The sequence below is a fragment of the Corythoichthys intestinalis genome, chromosome 7 (assembly GCF_030265065.1).
Source record: "Corythoichthys intestinalis isolate RoL2023-P3 chromosome 7, ASM3026506v1, whole genome shotgun sequence".
NCBI classification, from domain to species: domain Eukaryota; kingdom Metazoa; phylum Chordata; class Actinopteri; order Syngnathiformes; family Syngnathidae; genus Corythoichthys; species Corythoichthys intestinalis.
The window spans coordinates 12246722-12268714 of NC_080401.1; the positions used below are offsets into that span (position 1 = coordinate 12246722).

Genomic DNA, 21993 nt, shown 5'->3' on the forward strand with positions numbered 1-21993 from the left:
TTTAGTCAACCACTAATTGTGTAAGTTCTCCCACTTAAAAGTATTACAGAGGCCTGTAATTGTCAACATGGGTAAACCTCAACCATGACAGACAGAATGTGGAAAAAAAACACACAATCACATTGTTTGATTTTTAGAAATTTTTTTTGCAACTCATGGTGGAAAATAAGTATTTGGTCAAAGCCAAAAGTTCATCTCAATACATACTTTGTTATGTACCTTTTGTTGGCAATAACAGAGGCCAAGCGTTTTCTGTTTCTCTTCACAAGCTTTTCACACACTGTTGCTGGTATTTTGGCCCATTCCTCCATGTAGATTTCCTCTAGAGCAGTGACGTTTTGGGGCTGTCGTTGGGCAACACAGACTTTCATCTCCCGCCACAGATTTTCTATGGGGTTGATGAGATCTAGGGACTGGCTAGGCCACTCCAGGACCTTGAAATGCTTCTTACGAAGCCACTCCTTTGTTGCCCTGGCTGTGTGTTTGGGATCATTGTCATGCTGAAAGACCCAGCCACGTCTCATTTTCAATGCCCTTGCTGATGGAAGGAGATTTTCACTCAAAATCTCTCAATACATTGCCCCATTCATTCTTTCCTTTACACAGATCAGTCGTCCTGGTCCCTTTGCAGAAAAACAGCCCCAAAGCATGATGTTTCCACCCCCACGCTTCACAGTGAGTATGGTGTTCCTCGGATGCAATTCAGTATTCTTTCTCCTCCAAACACGAGAACCTGTGTTTCAACCAAAAGGTTCTATTTTGGTTTCATCTGACCATAACATATTCTCCCAGTCCTCTTCTGGATCATCCAAATGCTCTCTAGCGAACCGCAGATGGGCCTGGACGTGTACTCTCTTCAGCAGGGGACACGTCTGGCAGTGCAGGATTTGAGTCCCTGGCGGTGCATTGTGTTACTGATAGTAGCCTTTGTTACTGCGGTCCCAGCTCTCTGTAGGTCATTCACTAAGTCCCCCTGTGTGGTTCTGGGATTTTTGCTCACCGTTCTTGTTATCATTTTGACGCCACGGGGTGAGATCTTGCATGGAGCCCCAGATCGAAGGAGATTATCAGTGGTCTTGTATGTCTTCCATTTTCTAATAATTGCTCCCACGGTTGATTTCTTCACACCAAGCGTTTTACCTATTGCAGATTCAGTCTTCCCAGGCTGGTGCAGTTCTACAATTTTGTCTCTGGTGTCCTTCGACAGCTCTTTGGTCTTGGCCATAGTGGAGTATGGAGTGTGATTGACTGAGGTTGTGAACAAGTATCTTTTATACCGATAATGAGTTAAAACAGGTGCCATTAATACAGGTAACAGGTGGAGCCTCATTAGACCTCGTTAGAAGAAGTTAGACCTCTTTGACAGCCAGAAATCTTACTTGTTTGTAGGTGACCAAATACTTAAATACTTAAAAATACTAATTTTCCAATCTAATTTGGAAATAAATTCTTTAAAAATAAAACAATGTGATTTTCTGTTTTTTTTCCCACATTCTGTCTCTCATGGTTGAGGTTTACCCATGTTGACAATTACAGCCCTCTCTAATCTTTACAAGTACGAGAACATGCACAATTGGTGGTTGATTAAATACTTATTTGCCCGACAGTAGGTGCGGAATTTTAATTAAATATGTATCTTTATATTACACAAATGGAAGGTTTTCAACACTAGCCATGTTGTATTCAAGAAAATAATAAAATAAAATAAAAAAATACCTCATTTATCCATTCATGTTGTAATGCTTATCTTCTCCCAATCCAAGCTAATTTTGGCTGAGGACAGGGTACTGATAACCATTCATACTCACAGTCACCCACATTCACACCTTCAAGGCAATTTAGAGTTAAATCAATTTAAAGCACACATTTCTAGAATGTGAAAACACCGGATTACCAGAGCATGACCATCAAACTAACACATGCTACACTGCGCTGTACAAAACCTTTTAGAACATTTTGTGCAGACTACCTTAAGTGAGATGACAGTTTCACAGGTCAAAATGTATGGTCGTTGTGTATTTCTCACCCAGTGAATGTCCCAATGGCTGAGCTCATTTGGTATGACAACTTGCTGTGTATTCTTATCTACGGTGAAGTTGAGGTGGTTGCCAGTTCGTTCAAGCTTTACGAAGTGCCAGTGTTGGTCGTCAAGCAGACTACCCATTGATGTTAGGACATGACCATCAGGGGATGAACTCAAACCTGCAGCATGGAAGACAAAAGGGAATTTTTGTCAAAGTGAAAATATGAGTTATAAGTGATAAATGGTTTCTTCTTACTTTTGGTGTGTGTATATATTATTATGTTATAATATGTGTAGATATACAGTATAAATATGTATATATACTGTATATGTATACATTGCTAAGCTCGTCTCAGATACGTATTGCGATACTTCAACGATGAACGTATTATCTTTTAAAATTCATAAAAACACAGAGGCATGTATCTCCGTTTAAACTAGGTGATATTTGATATTTAGTCTTTTTTTTTTTTTTACATAGAAAATTGCATTAACTGTTGCAGCAACTGTTCCTGTGCAAAATAGAGCAAAACTATTTAAAACACTTCACATTTTATTCAGAGTTCCAATCCGATACTGAAGAAAGAATGTTTTAAAAAATAAATTAATTAAGAAAAGTTTTAAATATGTTATTGTCCCGCTGAATTGTTTTAAAACAGGGATAACGTAGAAAAATACAGTGGTACTTCCACATACGATGTAAATTCGTTCCAGGACCTTGTTTGTAAGTCGAAATGGCCGTATGTCGGGCAGGATTTACCCATAAGAATACATAGTGTAAAGCGCTTTGAGCGCCTTGAAAGGTGGAAAAGCGCTATATAAGTATAAGACCATTTACCATTAATTCTTTCCACAGCCCAAAAACCTATACTAAATCCTTAATAAATACTGCTGATACTAGGGTTGTTCCGATCATGTTTTTTTGCTCCCGATCCGATCCCGATCGTTTTAGTTTGAGTATCTGCCGATCCCGATATTTCCCGATCCGATTGCTTTTTCTTGCTCCCGATTCAATTCCAAGCATTCCCGATTATTTTTCCCGATCATATACATTTTGGCAATGCATTAAGAAAAAAATGAATAAAACTCGGACGAATATATACGTTCAACATACAGTACATAAGTACTGTATTTTTTTATTATGACGATAAATCCTCAAGATGGCATTTACATTATTAACATTCTTTCTGTGAGAGGGATCCACGGATAGAAAGACTTATGACTTTGTGTATTGTGACTAAATATTGCCATCTAGTGTATTTGTTGAGCTTTCAGTAAATGAGAGCAAAAAAATATATTATAAATAAACATCGGAATAATAACATAATAATAGTAATAAATAATAATAATACCTGTAATAATCTAACAAATCGGGTTCTAATGTGGCGGCTGTATTTTTCCTGGTGTACCTGAACGCACCACGGGGCTGATGGCGAAGTGAGAGAGAGTATAGTTGAGATATTAGTTTCTCTCTTAACGTTCTGTTGTTCTGGCAGTGTTGTGTTGCACAAGTTCTGAAAAAAATTATTAAAAACCTGACGAAGCTGGCGATCTCTTTGGCGATGGTACCAGAATAATAATTGTCATCTCAACTTATAAAGACTGGTGAATGGAGGTTCAGGGGAGTATTGTCAAGCAGTTCACGGACGCGCACCCCACGCTCATATTTTTCATACTTCCATCTTCATTTCAATGGTAAGCCTTTCCTTTCCTTTTCCACCACCTGCTTTAACATTCTTGGAACCCATGTTGATTTCTCTAACAAGAAAATCCGCTGTGCGTCCATATTGCAGAAAAACAATGAAATTGCGACGCTGTCATAAATCATCGTATTTCGAGTATTTCGTCGGATGTAGAAACAAATGGCGAGTCAAATTTTACGTCGGATGTCGAGAAGAGTAAGGGATAGGTAACGCACCCAGGCAACATAAACGACTTTTAGGTCACAACTTCTAAGTGGAGAAACACTGATTCATAGAATAACAGTGACAGTGATATATACCCATTTCTGTCCAGACAAAGTAGAACTGCAGATTTCAGGAAGAGGTGAAGGAGAGATGGAAGTTGATGAGCATGAGCAAAGGTGAATTCTATGCTATCAACATCGGATGTCCCAATTTTGATTTTGAATACTGATAGCTGGGAGAAAAAAATAAATAAATAATGCCTTTTTTTTTTACAGAAACATGTATTTTGGTACTATCATACATAGTTTAAAGCACTATTTCAGACTTTTTATGATACATAAGTGCTATTTTTTTTTTTTTTTTTTGCTAGCTCTTGCTCATGCCCCGCTGTGCCCCAGTACAACACGTATCAACCATTTTTCTGATGAAAACGATTGAATTTCTTGGAATAACAACTAAAACGTTGGCCGCCATAGGAACGTAACAAAACAAATGAGGGCGCTGCGCGCAAAAAAGCCTGTCTTTGATTACATCTCTTCCGTTTGCTGATGCTGGCTTCCTGGCCAACAGCAAAATGGAATTAAAACTGTGTTTTGTACTTTTTGGGTTTATTTTACAAACAAAAGGACTACGGGTTGTGGCTCAGTGGAGTCCAATCTTTCAAATTCAGTAAAGTACTCCTGACGTGACATGAAAACTATGTAGGGAAATTTGAACTTCTATCCATCCTAAACCAGAGTACTGCTGTTGTTGTTGTGTTTAGCACAAATAGAAAACATAGAAAGGTTATTGCATTCTTTGTGGCTGTTTTGGAAAAAAATGCTATTTTACAGTACAAAAACCATATAAGAGTACAAATACAAAAATGGACCAATAACAGTACTTTTGCTTTACTTTGTCCAGATAGGCATGGCCAGTGAACATCACGTGAAAATATAAACATGCCTATTCTGATTTCATAGTTTAGAAAGACACTGCGGACAAAAGATAACTCTTATTTCCAAAACATGGAAAAAATATGAATGTCTGCATCTCAAATTTGTTCAGCAACACTCAGAAGTTGTGCAAGTGAAGGGCCAAAACATTCACCAGTCCACTGTGCATTTGCTGCTGTGTGTTATAGCGTCTCTTGACAGCTACGAATTGATCTGAATTGGCAAGGAGCGAAGTACATTACAGCGAACTGACATTTTGATGAATGCAAAGCAACGAAGAAATGAGTGTTTTGAAGAGAGGGCATAAATCTTAATGAGCTAGTCATTTTCTTCCAACTTCTTGGCATATTGAGACACGTTACAGCATGGATGTTTTCTTCTGTCTCCCCCCCTAGTCCCATGAATCATTCCTGTTTTCGCACACCATAATCAATGGCTGCTGCCGCACAAACAATTTCCCTGACAAAGCAAGTTCTTGAATTACTTATGTTTAAATGTTTGGGATTGGCCATGTTTGATTTCTATGCTCGCTTTGTTATGCAGCCAGTGAGTTTACTTCATGATGTGACATTCATTGGTGTAAAGAGTGCTTGAGGACCTGAGGGAATATGAGTAGCCTCTTACAAGTTATCATATGCTGCTAGCAATATGTCTATATGCTCAGGTTTTCCCCCTTTCTCCTCTCACTGTTGAGCCGACAGCAAACAGTGTCTCGGGATGGATGCATCAAGTCAGTGAGCTAAATTACACTGTCTGCCAACTGCAAACCCATGGGAGAGAGGAGAGACAGATGTGGAGTGCACAAAGTGCATGCTGCTGAAAATGGCCAATAATATATCTAACAAGTAGTAGGAACAGAAATGAGGCAACGCATGAAATAGGCTGACAAATGAAAATAGAAAGTCTAGAAAACAAAAAAAGTTTCGTATAAGAGGACAGTCATGAATCAGGAAAACAGAGCAACAGATTTGAAAGCAGGACCCTCACCTCTGTCCTGTACATCAGTGGTCACCAGCATTTTTTGCAGCACGGCCTGGTGTAATGTGGGCCTTTTTTTCATGGACTGGCAATGTGTGGCAGAAAATAACAGTAAATATAAAATAACACATCGAGGATAAAAAAGAAATACAGGTCCTTCTAAAAAAAAAATTAGCATATTGTGATAAAGTTTATTATTTTCTGTAATGTACTGATAAACATTAGACTTTCATATATTCTAGATTCATTACACACAACTGAAATAGTTCAAGCCTTTTATTGTTTTAATACTGATGATTTTGGCAAAAAAAAAAAAAAAAAAAAAAAAAGTCAAGAAAAAACAGAAAATCCCTATCTCAAAAAATTTGCATATTATGAAAAGGTACTCTAAAGAAGCTACTAACCTAATCATCTGAATCAACGAATTAACTCAAAACCCCTGCGAAAGACTCCTGAAGCTTTTAAAAACTCCCAGCCTGGTTAATTACTCAAAACCGCAATCATGGGCAAGACTGCCGACCTGACTGCTGTCTAGAAGGCCATCATTGACACCCTCAGGCAAGAGGCTAAGACACAGAAAGAAATTTCTGAGCGAATAGGCTGTTCCCAGAGTGCTGTATCATGGCACCTCAGTGGGAAGTCTGTGGGAAGGAAAAAGCGTGGCAGTAAACGCTGCACAACCAGAAGAGGTGACCGCACCCTGAGATAGATTGTGGAGAAGGGCCGATTCCAGACCTTAGGGGACCTGCAGAAACAGTGGACTGAGTCTGGAGTAGAAACATCCAGAGCCAGCGTGCACAGGCGTGTGCTGGAAATGGGCTACAGGTGCCGCATTCCCCAGGTCAAGCTACTTTTGAACCTGAAACATCGGCAGAAGCACCAGACCTGGGCTACTGAGAAGCAGCACTGGACTGTTGCTCAGTGGTCCAAAGTACTTTTTTCAGATGAAAGCAAATTTTGCATGTCATTCGGAAATCAAGGGGCTAGAGTTTGGAGGAAGACTGGGGAGAAGGAAATGCCAAAATGTCTGAAGTCAAGTGTCAAGTACCCACAGTCAATGATGGTCTGGGGTGCCATGTCAGCTGCTGGTGTTGGTCTACTGTGTTTTATCATGGGCAGTGTCAATGCAGCTAGCTATCAGGAGATTTTGGAGCACTTCATGCTTCCATCTGCTGAAAAGCTTTACGGAGATGAAGATTTTATTTTTCAGCACGACCTGGCTCCTGCTCACAGTGCCAAAACCACTGGTACATGGTTTACTGACCATGGCATTAGTGTGTTCAATTGGCCTGCCAACTCTCCCGACCTGAACCCCAAAGAGAATCTGTGTGATATTTTGAAGAGGAAGTTGAGATACACCAGACCCAACACTGTGGATGAGCTTAAGGCCACCATCGAAGCATCTTGGGCCTCCATAACACCTCAGCAGTGCCACAGGCTGATTGCCTCCATGCCACGCCGCATTGAAGCAGTCATTTCTGCCAAGGGATTCCCGACCAAGTATTGAGTGCATAGCTGATATAATCAATTGAAGGTTGACTTTTTTTGTATTAAAAAACACTTTTTTGTATTGGTCGGATGAAATATGCTAATTTTTTGAGATAGGGATTTTTGTTTTTTCTTTACTTTTTTGCCAAAATCATCAATATTAAACAATAAAAGCTTGAACTACTTCAGTTATGTGTAATAAATCTAAAATATATGAAAATCTATTTTTATCAGTACATTCCAGAAAATAATTAACTTTATCACAATATGCTATTTAAAAAAAAAAAATTTTTTTTAGAAGGACTAGTATTAAGTGCAGAGAAAATGTCACTCACCACACACTGAATCAACCTTTTTTTTAACAGCGGCCTCTCCTGAAACTTGTCGTCAAATATCCATGGTCGCAAGCATAATGAGTTCTTCTCCAATCGTGAAAGTTTTCTTAGCTTTAGCAATACGGTTCACCATGAGGTATGATGCTCTCAGTGCATTTGATTTTTTTGCCCCGTTTGCTATTTTTTAGCCACATATTATGCAGAATGGACCTGGTTGTAGGCTCCTCTTCTGGTTCAGCATGTGGCCTCAGCCCCGTAAAAAAGCTGTCCAAAGACGTCACCGCCAGCAGCACACAGCCAGCAGCAGCTAAGGTTACTGCTTACATTGATTGGTGCTGGGCTGCTACAGGTGTGCAAACACTCTAGTAATTGCGGCCAACCACAAGATGGCGATCTATACAAATATTTCCTCAGATTAGTCTATATCGTAGACAGGGACATTGATGTGTCAAGAGCCACGGACCAGATTGCAGCTGTTAATAAATTATTTATTTCTTGGCGGCCGGGTAGCAAATGCGCTGCGGACCGCTGGTTGGGGACCACTGCTGTACAGCACTTCATTGTTATATCATTTACTATTCCTTTGTTACACTTGTGCTATTTGTCAAACCAAAAGGGATAAAGGGATTTGTGACTGGCATGCCACACTGATGAAAGATTAGATCTCAGTAAAACAAATTGACAGTCACTGATGCCACCAGGGAATTAAAACCCCTCTAATGCAGCGATAATACAGAAACAAGTCTCTTTTTACTTTATCATCATGTTATTTGGCCCACTTGAAGAGGGCCATTTAACATAAAAAATAGTAAGAATATTAGAGCTGCTGGGGCCAAGGTGCCTTGGCAGAGTGTTTAGCACGTCTGCCTCACAGTTCTGAGATCAAGGGGTCAATCCTGGGCTCTGCCCTTCCTGTGTGAAGTTTGTATGATCTCCATGTGCCTGCGTGGGTTTTTCTTGTTTCTCCCCACATCCCAAAAACATGCATGGTAGGCTGATTCAACACTCTAAATTGCCCCTAGGTATACTGTATGCGCAAATGGTTGTTTGTGCCCTGCGATTGGCTGGCAACTGGTTCAGGGTGCACCCTGCCTACTGCCTGTAGTTAGCTGGGATTGGCCCCAGTGACTCTTGAAAGCATAAGCGGTTCAGATTATGGATCCCTTTGAATCACTAAGTAAATTAACAAATCAGAACCGGTCTCAACTATTTTTGGGAGAGGTTGAATGAGCAAATATTCCTACAAAAGGTGTAAAATTTATAGAGTCCCTAGAAATATTAACAATTAGTGAAAAAAATAGGGATGCTGTATTCATTGTTTCGGATTGGATTAGTAAGGAGGAGCTGGAAGCCAAATAATCATCAATCTGATGATCCATCTACCCATGTTTAATCACGCTTGTCCTCATTAGGGTTGCAAGTTGCAACCCTCCTTTTTGCAATTTGCAACTAAACTGAAACTGATCAAAGCTAACGTTAGAGGAGAGAAAGTTTCTACTTGTTGTCACCCTGGAAATGAAAGTTAAATGAATGAATGACGCTTTTTCACAAAAAAAAAACTTTGAGACAAGTCTATTGAGAAAGACTTAGCCAGTTAAGAAAAAAAATGTGTTTTATTTTTGTTTCGTGCACATTGCCACTCCACCTGTATCGTCAACCTTCCTGCAATGCCACTAGTTTTCCAACGACCTTGCAGTCATGATCGTACCGTGACGAAATCAAACTGTGAGCTATGGTTACATTCCTTACATTCACAACAAAGTCAGTTCAATTCAAACATAAAGTAAGGTTTGGGAATGTGAGGGGGAGTAACAGCAGAACAGACACTATAATGCTGCGACTTTTATATTTACATAATTTGTACAATTTAGTGTTCAAGACTGCTCCAACATGAACTACTCAAGCATTCACTCAGAAAATGAACCAGCTGTAGTCACATCCACAGTGCTAAAAAGATTTCAAGCAAATGCTTGAGCAGAATGTTCATGAAAATTGTCCAAAGGTCTACGCTTACTGCGGTTGTGGTTTTCATTATTGAGTAGCTGTCCATTAACATGAACTTAAAACAATAACATTGACCTTCCTAAATCATTTTATCTTACCACTTCTCCAGGAGCTTCTCCCAGCCAAATGCACATACCGCATACAGCTGGACCATTATAAACATTTACACACACTGACACCTACATTTAATGACCTTCATACACAGTAGGAGTCATTTCACAATGACACATTTCTGTTTTCAGAATTCAAGAAAACCTAACCAATTACATAGTCATTTGCTACGTTCCATCACATTGGAAGTTTTAAGAACAGCATCTTCGTCTACAGTATTTTGATTATCACCTGAGAACGAGCACTATTTTAAATAGCCCAAAGCAAAGTTTGAATTAAAAATATGACTCATTTCAATTTTGTGTGAAACTAAAGAACACAACAAACCAAAAAACTGAAAGACCTATAATCATAATCTTGTAGGTTAAAAGAAGAACGTACCTTGTTGGTGAAAAAGCATCAGTTTGCCTTTTTCTAAGGCCAGAGTGAGGCTGTGAGCTCCCTTTCCCTCAGCATGGAGCAGGATTCCGCAATTCTCTGAGGTTTTCATATTCAGAGAAATGGCCAACGGGCTCAACTGAGCACTCAGCCTGTATAGCACACTGCTGCTGCCATCAAGGTTTGCTACATCAGAAGCTAGAAACAAAGAGCAACATCAACACAATATGGTACTGTATATGTTTGCCATTTGGTAAAAAAAAAAAAAAAAAAAAAAATTCAGTTCAATTTTATTTGTATACCGCTAAATCACAACAAGGGTGTCTCAAAGGGCTTTGAGACAAAAAACAAACAAACAAACAAACAAATGACTTCTGAAACACACTAGATATTTGTAAAAAGAAGCATCCATTAGATCTTACAAAATGTTCCCAAAAATCACAGTACCTGAAGATTTGCTGATAGTCATCATTATCAATAATGATTACTTTCCAACACCTCTAAAGTGTTGAAAAGACTAAACTAGTTGGCAATCAGTAAGAACAACCATCTGTCTTCACATGATGAAGCAACAACCATCCATCCATCCATCCATCCATCCATCCATCCATCCATCCATCCATCCATCCATCCATCCATCCATCCATCCATCTTCTTCCACTTTATACACAGTCAGGTCACAAGGTATTAATCACAGAACTCTAAAATTCCTTCTTGATGACTTCATCCAGTGCTTCAAGGGATAGGTGTTCTCAGGCCAGCCAGGAGACAGGAGTCTTCCCAGCATGTCCTGGGTCGTCCCAAGGCCGTCATAATGCAATGTGCCTAAAACAGCTTAACACAGAGCCGCACATCCATCCAAACCAGATGTCAGAGACACATCATCTGACTCCTCTCAATGCAGAGAAGTCGGGGAGAAGGAGAGCACTCCAGCATGGGCAAATCCAGAGTGGAATAAAGTCCAACCCCTCTTGTGAGGACTGGTACCAGAGCCTAAAATGCATCGGTGTTGAGGTGAGTCCGACACCAGCTCAGGCTCCTTTGCTAAGAACCAGCTTCTGTAGCTGTGGATCAGCCCTCCAAGCGCCTTGCCTTCAGCTGCAATACAGCTTGTTTAGCCCCACTATAGGTGAGGAGAGGTGCCTATGGAAAGGGGAATCCAAATTGCTTCTTCAAGCCGTACCCATAGCGACCGCCTGGCCACCAGGTACTCCCATCGTGCCCTATTTTCAGGCCTGGCTGCAGAAGAGCGCCCAGGTGACCCACATCCAGGCGGTCCATTAAATGATATCATCATAGGGGATCATTTGAGCCGTGCTTTTTCTGAATAAAAGATTGTTTGATGAAGCAACAAAATAAAATTTCCTATATAATCATGACTGAATACATAATCATATAACCATGTAAAAATCTTTCCCGTTAGCAGGATAAGTAATCCATAAAGTTCTGGTGTAATTATTAAAGAGATAATAAAACCTCTTGGGAGATACCAAAAGATCATCTCAATACTTTGTTATGTGCCCTTTGTTGACAATAACGGAGGTCAAACGTTTTCTGTAACTCTTCACAAGCTTTTCACACACTGTTGCTGGTATTTTGGCCCATTCCTCCATGCAGATCTCCTCTAGAGCAGTGATGTTTTGGGGCTGTAGCTGGGCAACACGGACCTTCAACTCCCTCCACAGATTTTCTATAGGGTTGAGATCTGGAGACTGGCTAGGTCACTCAAAGACTTTGAAATGCTTCTTACGAAGCCACTCCTTTGTTACCCTGGCTGTGTGTTTGGGATCATTGTCATGCTGAAAGACCCAGCCATGTCTCATCTTCAATGCCCTTGCTAATGGAAGGAGATTTTCACTCAAAATCTCTCGATACATGGCCCCATTCATTTATTCCTTTACACAGATCAGTTGTCCTGGTCCCTTTGGAGAAAAACAGCCCCAAAGCATGATGTTTCCACCCCCATGCTTCACAGTGGGTATGGTGTTCTTCGGATGCAATTCAGTATTCTTTCTCCTCCAAACACGAGAACCTGTGTTTCTACCATAAAGTTCTATTTTGGTTTCATCTGACCATAACACATTCTCCCAGTCCTGTTCTGGATCATCCAAATGCTCTCTAGCGAACCGCAGACGGGCCTGGACGTGTACTTTGTTCAGCAGGGGGACACATCTGGCAGTGCATGATTTGAGTCCCTGGTGGCGCATTGTGTTACTGATAGTAGCCTTTGTTACTGTGGTCCCAGCTCTCTGTAGGTCACTCACTAGGTCCCTAGGTGTGGTTCTGGGATTTTTGCTCACCGTTCTTGTTATCATTTTGACACCACGGGGTGAGATCTTGCATGGAGCCCCAGATCGAGGGAGATTATCAGTAGTCTTGTATGTCTTCCATTTTCTAATAATTGCTCGCACAGTTAATTTCTTTACACCAAGCGTTTTACCTATTGCAGATTCAGTCTTCCCAGCCTGGTGCAGGTCTACAATTTTGTCTCTGGTGTCCTTCGACAGTTCTTTAGTCTTGGCCATAGTGGAGTTTGGTGTGTGACTGATTGAGATTGTGGACAGATGTCTTTTATACCGATAATGAGTTAAAACAGGTGCCATTAATACAGGTAACGAGTGGACCCTCGTTAGACCTCGTTAGAAGAAGTTAGACCTCTTTGACAGCCAGAAATCTTGCTTGTTTGTAGGTGACCAAATACTTATTTTCCACTCTAATTTGGAAATAAATTCTTTAAAAATCAAACAATATGATCTTCTGGGTTTTTTTTCCACATTCGGTCTCTCATGGTTGAGGTTTACCCGTGTTGACAATTACAGGCCTCTCCAATCTTTCAAGTAGGAGAACTTGCAAAATTGGTGGTTGACTAAATACTTATTTGCCCCACTGTATTGTTGAAAAAAAAAATTCTGTCTGTAAGTGCCTTAGTTCAAGACCTTGCAGCTTATATCTACAGTATGTACAGGTAATGTTTTTTGTTGTTGTTTTTGGTGATTAGTTTAATTTACTTTAATTCGGAAAAAAACAATAAAATTTACCATAGTGACATCCATATATTTCAAGTCGAAGTCCAATCCTTCCATTTGGGTTCCAGGCCAGAGGGATGAGGCGGAGAAAGCGAGTGACCACCATCTCTTCAAGTTTGTACTGGACCACCGTGTCAGCATTGCTGTTGCCTGGAAGAGCCTACGAAACGTAAGATAATAAAGATTATAAAAACATCTCTACTTATGACAAACACTCGTCATATTTCAGCGCAATTAAGTTGACAGACTATGGAGGGAAAACAATGAAAGCAAAACTATTGGAGTCAGTCCATCAGCACATGCTTCACTGAGGTCTATTCAGAATCTGTGTATTTCATCGCGACTCCACTTGATCTGCGTTATAAAGAGCATTACTAGGATGTGAAATAAAGAAGCAGCCTCACCAGCGAGAGACAGTGCTGCAGCTTATTTTCTCAAAGAGCGGAGAAACTTGTCTGCGTGATAAAGTTGAGAAGCTTCTTTTCATTAATAATTAAAAAAAAAAAATTAAAAAAAAAAACTTGCCACTTTACCTGAAAAAATTTAATTGCTGTTCTGCAGGTCATTTAAATGTACTATGCTATTATTTTATATCAAGTATAGGATTTACGTAAAGGGAGAATGTATATCTCATGAGCCATATCGGGCCCTTTTAAGGAGTGCATCTCAATCTCCGCCAACTACACCCGACATCTTAAGTGTGGAAGTATGACATGAATGAGCTATGACGAGCTGCCGTGGGGTTTCAGCTTTTGTGTACGCAAAACAATTTAGTTTTTTTTTTACGTTTTTGATGTGTAGATACTGTATATCAGTAATGTATTTTATGGTTGTTACATGACCGTGAGGCTTATAATCAGATGTGCTCTATAGTGCGGAATTTACAGTAATCAAATTTCCAATTTAGGTTAAGTTTCATGAACACCAAGTCAAAGTCGAGTTGAGTCTCTCATAAATTGTAGGAACCCAAGTCTCAAATACTCAAATTGGTGCCAACCAGAGGTGGGTAGAGTAGATAAAAGATTTACTCAAGTAAGAGTAGCGTTACTTCTAAATTACATCACTAGAAAAGTAAAAGTAGTCAACCAAAAGTTAAAGTAGTCATCCAAAAATTTACTCAAGTACAAGAAAAAAAGTATTAGTTGAAAAGAATACTCAATTCTCAATCAGTAACATTGTGAGTAACTGCTTACAATATTTGATTTATTTTTTAAATCGTGCTATTCTTTTTCTTCATCGATATGAACTGTAATTATTATTCTGTGTTATAACCGATTACATGACCATATAAGGCCTAATTGATGACACAAAAATTGAATTCACACCAGAACAACAATATGAAACATCACCCGTCTAAAGCGCATGAGTGCCCTCTCGTGGAGAAAAAACATTGTTAACTCTGATTGGTATAACGGAGTCATGTGGTTGTTTCAACTTCTCATTTGTGAAACTGAGACGGCCACTGCCGGCATATCTGGCAATAATAAAGTTAATATGTAGTATAAAGTATAAAAAATGTAACAACTCTAATGTAGCCCTAAGTAATGGAGTAGTGTTTCTTCACAAATCTACTCAAGTAAAAGGCAAAAGTATTGCCTGGTAAAAATACTCTAAGCAGTACATTTTTTCTCAAAAAGTTACTCAAATAAATGTAACTGAGTAAACGCAACGCGTTACTACCAGGGGTTAATTTGTGCCGGGTCCGGCCGGAGCAAGATCCGGCACCTCTTGATTTTGGCCTTTCTGTGTCCTGGGACTTATTTGAGCAGATCTGGCACCTCTCGTGTATAGAAAATATTAATAATATGTGGACCAGCGATTTCCGTGGCTTGTTCGTCATTGCTCCTACGTCCGGTTCTTCCTTCGGGGAGGTGGTGTAGTGCATAAAAACACAGAGACGCCTCGGATGGCTGTTGCATGGAGACTTCTATTAACTAAACAAAAATTAGCGGGGTACAATCAACCAGTCAACACCATGCTCCAGCGCAACTCAACTCTCCTTTTCGCTCCCTCTCTCTCCTCCTTACGCTCACCCACTTCTTCTTCTACACCAAATTGGCAATGCTGGTCACATTGAAACAGGACAGTGGCCCCGTTGTGATGCTGGTAACAAAGTTGTTTATAAAAATTTAATGTCATTTGAAAAAGTCAGAGATTTGTTGATGCACTGAAAAGCCGTACCAACAAATTATGCCCTTGACATTAAAAAAAAAAAAAAAAAAAAAAAAAAAAAAAAAAACCTTTGGAAATTTGTGGCATCTCGGGAGCAAGCAGCCAGGATCAAAGGGTAGTTCAACATGCCAAAAAGACAGTTGCATTTACTCTCTTTTTTCAAAAAGAAGGAAGATGTAAATACAAATCAAAAAAGCAACAACTGGGAAGCTGCAGCGATCATGCTAACGGGCAGGACCTGGTGCAGAATAAGGTTAGCGCTGCAGCAGCTGGGCAGGTTCACAGACAGACAGCTAAGCCGGGGCTGGGGGTTGCTACCATGGCAGCAGCTGGTCAGGTTCAGTGCCACCCAGAGTGGGGGCCAGCTACAGCGCCAGCAGTCAGCCAGGTGGACAACCAACAGTCGGAACAACAGGCCAGTATTCTTAAGGGAAATTCGGGTTTGGGCTGCACAATTTGTAAGGCAGTGGGAACTTTGGGGCCAGAGAAGATGGGGGGGGTTTGAAACTCGCAAAAAAAAATGGGTTTGTGTTATGTATTGTAATCTCCAGTGTTGTTAATTTTACTTTAAAAAAGTAATTAATTACAGTTACAAATTACTTGTCCCAAAAAGTAATTGCGTTAGTAACTCAGTTACCTGAATGTAAGAGTAATTAGTTACTTAACAAAGTAACTAGTGATAATTTTCATGTTTTTTTTTTCTCAAAAAAAAAAAAAAAAAAAAAAAAAAAAAAAAAAAAAAAGGTCACACAATGTGAAGTTTAAAGGGTTTTGGGGACAATTGGCCCTAGCCCAATTCTTTACCCTCCACTTAACTAGACACAAGGGTCTTGCGATAACTAGATAGTAACCTTTGCTATGTGTGGAAGTCATTTTAAGTTGTGAATCAACCGTTAAAGTTGTTAAAATTGCTCCAGTTATCGCATTAGTTCCCTTCTGTCAACTTTCAACAATCAACATGTGTAAGTTTTAAAACTGTTTCATCATTTAAAGATAGATTTAAGTCACGATTTTGCCGATTTAGGAGCATTTTGAAATAACATTAAAAATAAAAGTTACTTAGGTTCGCGAGGAAGGATCTCTACATCAGAGCCTTCCTGCGAGGTCTACTGCTTTAAGATGGCGGCTGTTTACTAACGCAATGCCAATGCAGCCGTGTCTGTCATTTGCATCTAGTTCTATAATATGTGATATCTACCGTATCATGTGGGCATAGTTTGTAGGCTATGGCTTCACTCAGGTAAACGAGGGAGTTTATTTTATATCCAGCGATGAAGATGGAAGCAGTAATGCGGCGTCGGAGCTACTCCTGTTCTGGTTTGTTTACATCCGTGGTACACTCAAAATGGTGCATGGAGGCGTGTCCGCTAGTTTGGGCACGTGACTGACAAAGACCGATTGGAGCCACCTAGCATCGCGTTTGCAACGGCGTCCTCCCCACTTCTGCTCTGCTCTCTCGTCTCCGTGAGTCCGTCTCTCTCAGACTTTTTTTATTCAACCAACTTAGTAACGCATAGTAACGCACGCGTTTCCCGCCTCAGTAACGGTAACGGCGTTGCCAAGATGAGAAAAGTAATTAATTAGATTGCTCATTACTGAAAAAAATAACGCCGTTAGTAACGCTGTTATATTGTAACGCCGTTATTAACAACACTGGTAATCTCTGACTTTTTTGTTATGTTTTACAAGTTAGACCTGTTGAGAAACTAATTGCTTACTGTGTACTGTAAGTCCCACCTGCCCACCTGTGGTTATGTGGGCAATTGCCCGTGCTGTGCAGAGTATAGCCTAAAAAATAGTAAATTGTTATGATATCATGTACGTATATCATGGATATTATCTGAAATTGAGGATTGTAAGTCCCACAGCATGGCAAGTGGGCATTTGCTGTTTTCAGCACCATTTTCTGCGTATGTTCCAGGACCTATGTCTGTCTCGTCAACTCTGCCCTGTCATATGTACTTTGCGTTCTGGCATTTTACGATTTACAAATTAAGCACTGGTTACTACCCACCTCTGGTGCCACCATATAACTGGAGTCCCCAGACTCAGACTTTCAAAGTGTAAATATAGCCTGATGGGCTTGGCAGACGAGAGGCGACGAGCAACGGCGAAATGCAAAAGTAATTGCCATTGAGCTTAAACCCACACATCATGCTCTGCCTGTGTGTCATCGCTTGTCTGTGATTGGCAATAACTTCCCAGTGAAGACCTTATATGCCTTATTTCATATTATTTTTCGTGTGGAATAAAATATTACAAATACTCATTTTAGCAATCCAGTCGGGTAGCCCTACATCAGTAAACACATTTGAGAAAATGCTCGAAGGATTGCAAAATGAAAGAAAATTTACCTGAGTGCCAACAAGTTCACTTGTTGCTGTTTATTTATTCATATCCTTCTAAACTTGCCAAGAATTATAAAGAATATGCACACGACTAAAATGATGTGCTCGTCCATAATGCAAAATTGTGGAGTATGGACATGATATCCGGGCTGCCCAGTGTTTTTTCAGGTGATTTGTCATTCAACAAAACCGTTGCGTGTGTGCACGTGTGTGTGTGAAGGAGCGTGAAATTCAATGTGCACTATTGTCGCGTGTCACTTGGCCGCAAGAGGGTAGGCCATTTTTGCCTCTTCACACTAGTTCCATAGAAAAAGAATTGAAGGCGAGCAACGTCACATCCTGTGTATCGAGACCACAAGTGTAATAATGCTGATAAACCTCTCTCCTATGAGTTTAATTAAAGGCCGAATTATGCTTCTGCGGCAGACCTGTGCCATCAAGGCAGAACCGATTTACGACCTTCCGGCGTAGCCTGCCGTGCACCTCAACAAAATCTTGACTTGTGCGACGTCAACACGTGGTGACGTGGCGCAAATGGACTGTGATTGGTCCATTCAGAATGTTGTTTCTGGTTCAGAGCGAAATCACCGCCATTTTCAAACATTGTTTTGCTACACGCAAAAATGGACCAAGCCGACGGGAGTATTCTCGAAGATCAAGTACGACAACTTCCACAATGTCTCGTCAAGACATTATAAAGTTTGCCAAATGGCAAGGTCAGCCACTGCATAAAAAAAAAATGGAAGAACCACCGAGACAAGTATGTGTGTGCTCGGAAGCGAATGGCCACCCGAAGCGGTGACACAGTCGGCCAAAAACTACCAGCTTTTTATCACTTTATGTCGTATTTTTGGTTGGTGCACTTCATCTTTTATTATGTGCTTATGTTTGCTGTGATTCTGTGACTTATTTACATTTCACACATCAAGTATATGAAGAATAAAGCACAGATTTGGTGTCAAAAGAGTTGATTTGATGTTTAATTTTCAACAACAGACAGTTCAAATACTTGATACATCATCACTGAATGAGAGTGCCTTGGTGCTTTTATGATAACGTGTTTACAATCAAGGCTTCCAACGCAGTTTGGGAAGTCCCATAGCCACCAGAAATCTGCTATGGCTTCCCAATGGCTGGTTGTGGGACACGGCAAAAAATCGGGCTGGAGGGCTGTCCACAATGCTTTGCAGACCTCGGACAAGACGCTGGACACAGTGCTCGACGCCAGTTTGAAGCTAGCTGCCACAGCTGCTGGCTTCAACCCGAGGCTAGAAGTCTCCGTGCGGCATCAACAGTCGGACAGACCACCTCCGAACCGTCTTCTGCGCCTCAACATTTGTATGATCAACATTTGTTGTTCAATGTTGATGAGCTGAAGATGCACATTCAAGCGTTCCATCTCTGTTGGGATTGTTTTTTTTTTTTTCTCCGTTAGCATTGTTGTGTAACCGGAAGAAAACTAGAGGAAGTCGACAAGTCCCCCAAAACCGTACAAACACAACGCCACAGCCCTGTAGTGGCTTGGCGGTGAATTACAGAGCAACGCGTTCCCTTGCCGCAGAACTATCGAATGCTCATTGACGCCCTAGTCAAGCATGACTCTCCAACCCTAACTCTATTCTTGGTAATGAGCACTAAAATCACAAATACTTCAACTGCAAAACTGGTTGACATTTAAAAAAAAAAGACCTAGCGTGTGTTCCATAGTGGGAAGAATTATGGTTATATGTCATACAATTATTCAAGTGAATGACCTTTGTTTCTGCCTTTCTCCTTTTGAGAAGATGAGTCTTTGATATGAGTACAATTGATGTGCTGCTCAGTGACTGAAATTGGCTTATCTGGTCGTGTGTAATTGTCTTCCTAGCGCCGTCTTCAGCATTCTGAAGTGCTTATCTGTCTGGTCAGTGGAGCATTAAGTTCACCAAATAGCTCTGAGTAGCATCTCTTTTAGTTTTTCCTCAGCCTTTTCGGAAAGACGAGTGCCCTCTAACAAGCCTTCAGTAAGACAAGTCAAGGGTGGGAACAGGAGGAGCAGCATAAGGAAGAATCAGACACAAATGGTGAAGCACTGACACAATACTGCATGTCTTTCCACGAGAAGATAAATTGTTCTCAGGGAATACATTTTTAATTTTGACAGTTTTGCATTTTGATGCATTTGATCTCATGTTGTAAAGTGATGATATTCTAAACTAAAATATTTTCAATTTTGATCCAATGTTGAAAAATAAGTTTTATATTGAAGGGAATAGTATCTTTTCTCGTATTTACTGTTTGACTGTCTGTATTACTTGAACACACTTCATATAATCAGTCAGGGAATCACATCTTTTCTCGTATTTACTATTTCGCTGTTTGTATTACTCTTACACACCCAATATAATTAAATAGCATTTACATCATAGTTTAAGAAAAACAAACAAAAAATATTTGATATTATGAACAGTTGGACTTGGAATGATTAGAACTTGCAGCACCAAGACAATAGGCAGAGAAAGACAGAAAGATACAGGACGCCTTCTGACCACAGAAGCCCAACGCGCGCGTCATGCAGCTGACTGAGCAAGATGGACACTAACAACTAGGTGATAGGCAAGACATCTACAAGCCCACGTCTAAACCACCAGATCCAGAAATCAGTTCTTGCGGAAAGTCCAGAACAAATGGCGAGACATCTTGTCTTGCCACAAGGATACGGAGGAACCCGTGACTGAGAAGTGAACACTCAGCACTCAGGGGACGCTGAGGTGGAAAAATCATCACCTCTCTTTGCCAATGCAGTACCTGATTGAGTAGTTTTGAGGTTAAAATGCAGTGATATTCTGGAATACCGTTCACTCTTTTATTTTCTGATGAAAGTTTTCAGATTTACACACGTGACTTAACAGACATGTGGGCATTGGTAGTTCAGAGGTAGAAATCTCTCTTGCCATGCGAGAGGCCTGGGTCTGATTCCCAGGCAATACGGTATCTAATGTGTAGTTTTGAGGTTTAGTTGGATGTTAAAATGCATTGATTTTCTGGAATCCCATGAAAAGGTTAACGATTTTGAAAAGAGTTCACTCTTTATTTTTTGATGAAATGGTTAACATTTACACATGCTACCTAATTGACATGTGGGCAATGGTAGTTCAGTGGTAGAATTCTCACTTGCTATGCGAGAGGCCTGGGTCCGATTCCCAGCGAATGCAGTATCTGATTGAGTAATTTTGAGGTTAAGTTGGATGTTAAAATGCAGTGATGTTCTGGAATCCCATGACAAGGTTCCCTTTTTTATTTTTGATGAAACGTTTGAGCTTTCCAAATGTTACCAAAGTGGCATGTGGAAGTTGGTAGTTCAGTGGTCGAATTCTCGCTCGCCATACGGGGGGCCTGGGTCCGATTCCCAGCCAATGTAGTATCTGATTGAGTAGTTTTGAGGTGAAGTTGGATGTTAAAATACAGTGATAATGTGGAATACTGTTGCAAGGTTCACTCTTTTATTCTTGATGAAACGTTTCAGATTTACACATGTTACCTGACTCTCATGTGGGCATTGGTAATTCAGCGGTAGACTTCTCGCTTGCCATGCGAGAGGCCTGGGTCCGATTCCTAGCCAATGCAGTTTGTGATTGAGGTTAAATTGCAGTGGTTTTCTGGAATACTGTGACAAGGTTCACTATTTTGACAAGCTTTCACTCTTTCATTATTAATGAAACGTTTCAGATTTACACATGTTACCAGATTGACATGAGGGCATTGGTAGTTCAGTGGTAGAATTCTCGCTTGCCATGCGAGAGGCCTGGGTCCGATTCCCAGCCAATGCAGTATCTGGTTGAGTATTTTTGAAGTTAAGTTGGATGTTAAAATGCAGTGATATTCTGAAATCCCATGACAAGGTTCACCATTTTGACAAGCTTTCACTCATTCTAAAATGCAGTGATATTCTGGAATCCCATTACAAGGTTCACCATTTTGACAAGCTTTCTCGCATTCTTTTTTTAATGGAAAGTTTCAGATTTACACATGTTACATGACTGACATGTGGGCATTGGTAGTTCAGTGGTAGAGTCTTCGCTTGCCATAGGAGAGGCCAGTGTCCGATTCCCAGCCAATGCAGTATGTGATTGAATAGTTTTGAGTTGATTTTTAAAATGCAGTGTTATTCTGGAATCCCATGACAAGGTTCACTGTTTTTACAAGCTCTCACTTTCGTTATTAATGAAATGTTTCAGATTTACACATGTTACCTGACTGACATGAGGGCATTGGTAGTTCACTGGTTGAATGCTTGCTTGCCCTGCGA

The 21993-nt window shown here is 40.3% G+C and overlaps 1 protein-coding gene and 1 non-coding gene across 3 annotated transcripts in view; one reads left to right on the forward strand and one right to left on the reverse strand.

Moving 5' to 3' along the window:
* The window catches only part of LOC130918591 (contactin-associated protein-like 4), a 167215-nt gene that overhangs the window by 74031 nt on the left and 71191 nt on the right, over nt 1-21993 (reverse strand). For both annotated transcript variants that reach the window (XM_057840413.1, XM_057840414.1), the window contains 3 exons: nt 13198-13345; nt 10163-10357; nt 2027-2202 (listed from right to left, as the gene is read on the reverse strand). In XM_057840413.1, the coding sequence (XP_057696396.1) occupies nt 2027-2202; nt 10163-10357; nt 13198-13345 (519 nt within the window). The remainder of the gene's footprint in view (nt 1-2026; nt 2203-10162; nt 10358-13197; nt 13346-21993) is intronic.
* trnag-gcc (transfer RNA glycine (anticodon GCC)) lies at nt 21444-21514 on the forward strand. The gene has a single exon. It is a non-coding gene; the product is annotated as a tRNA-Gly (tRNA).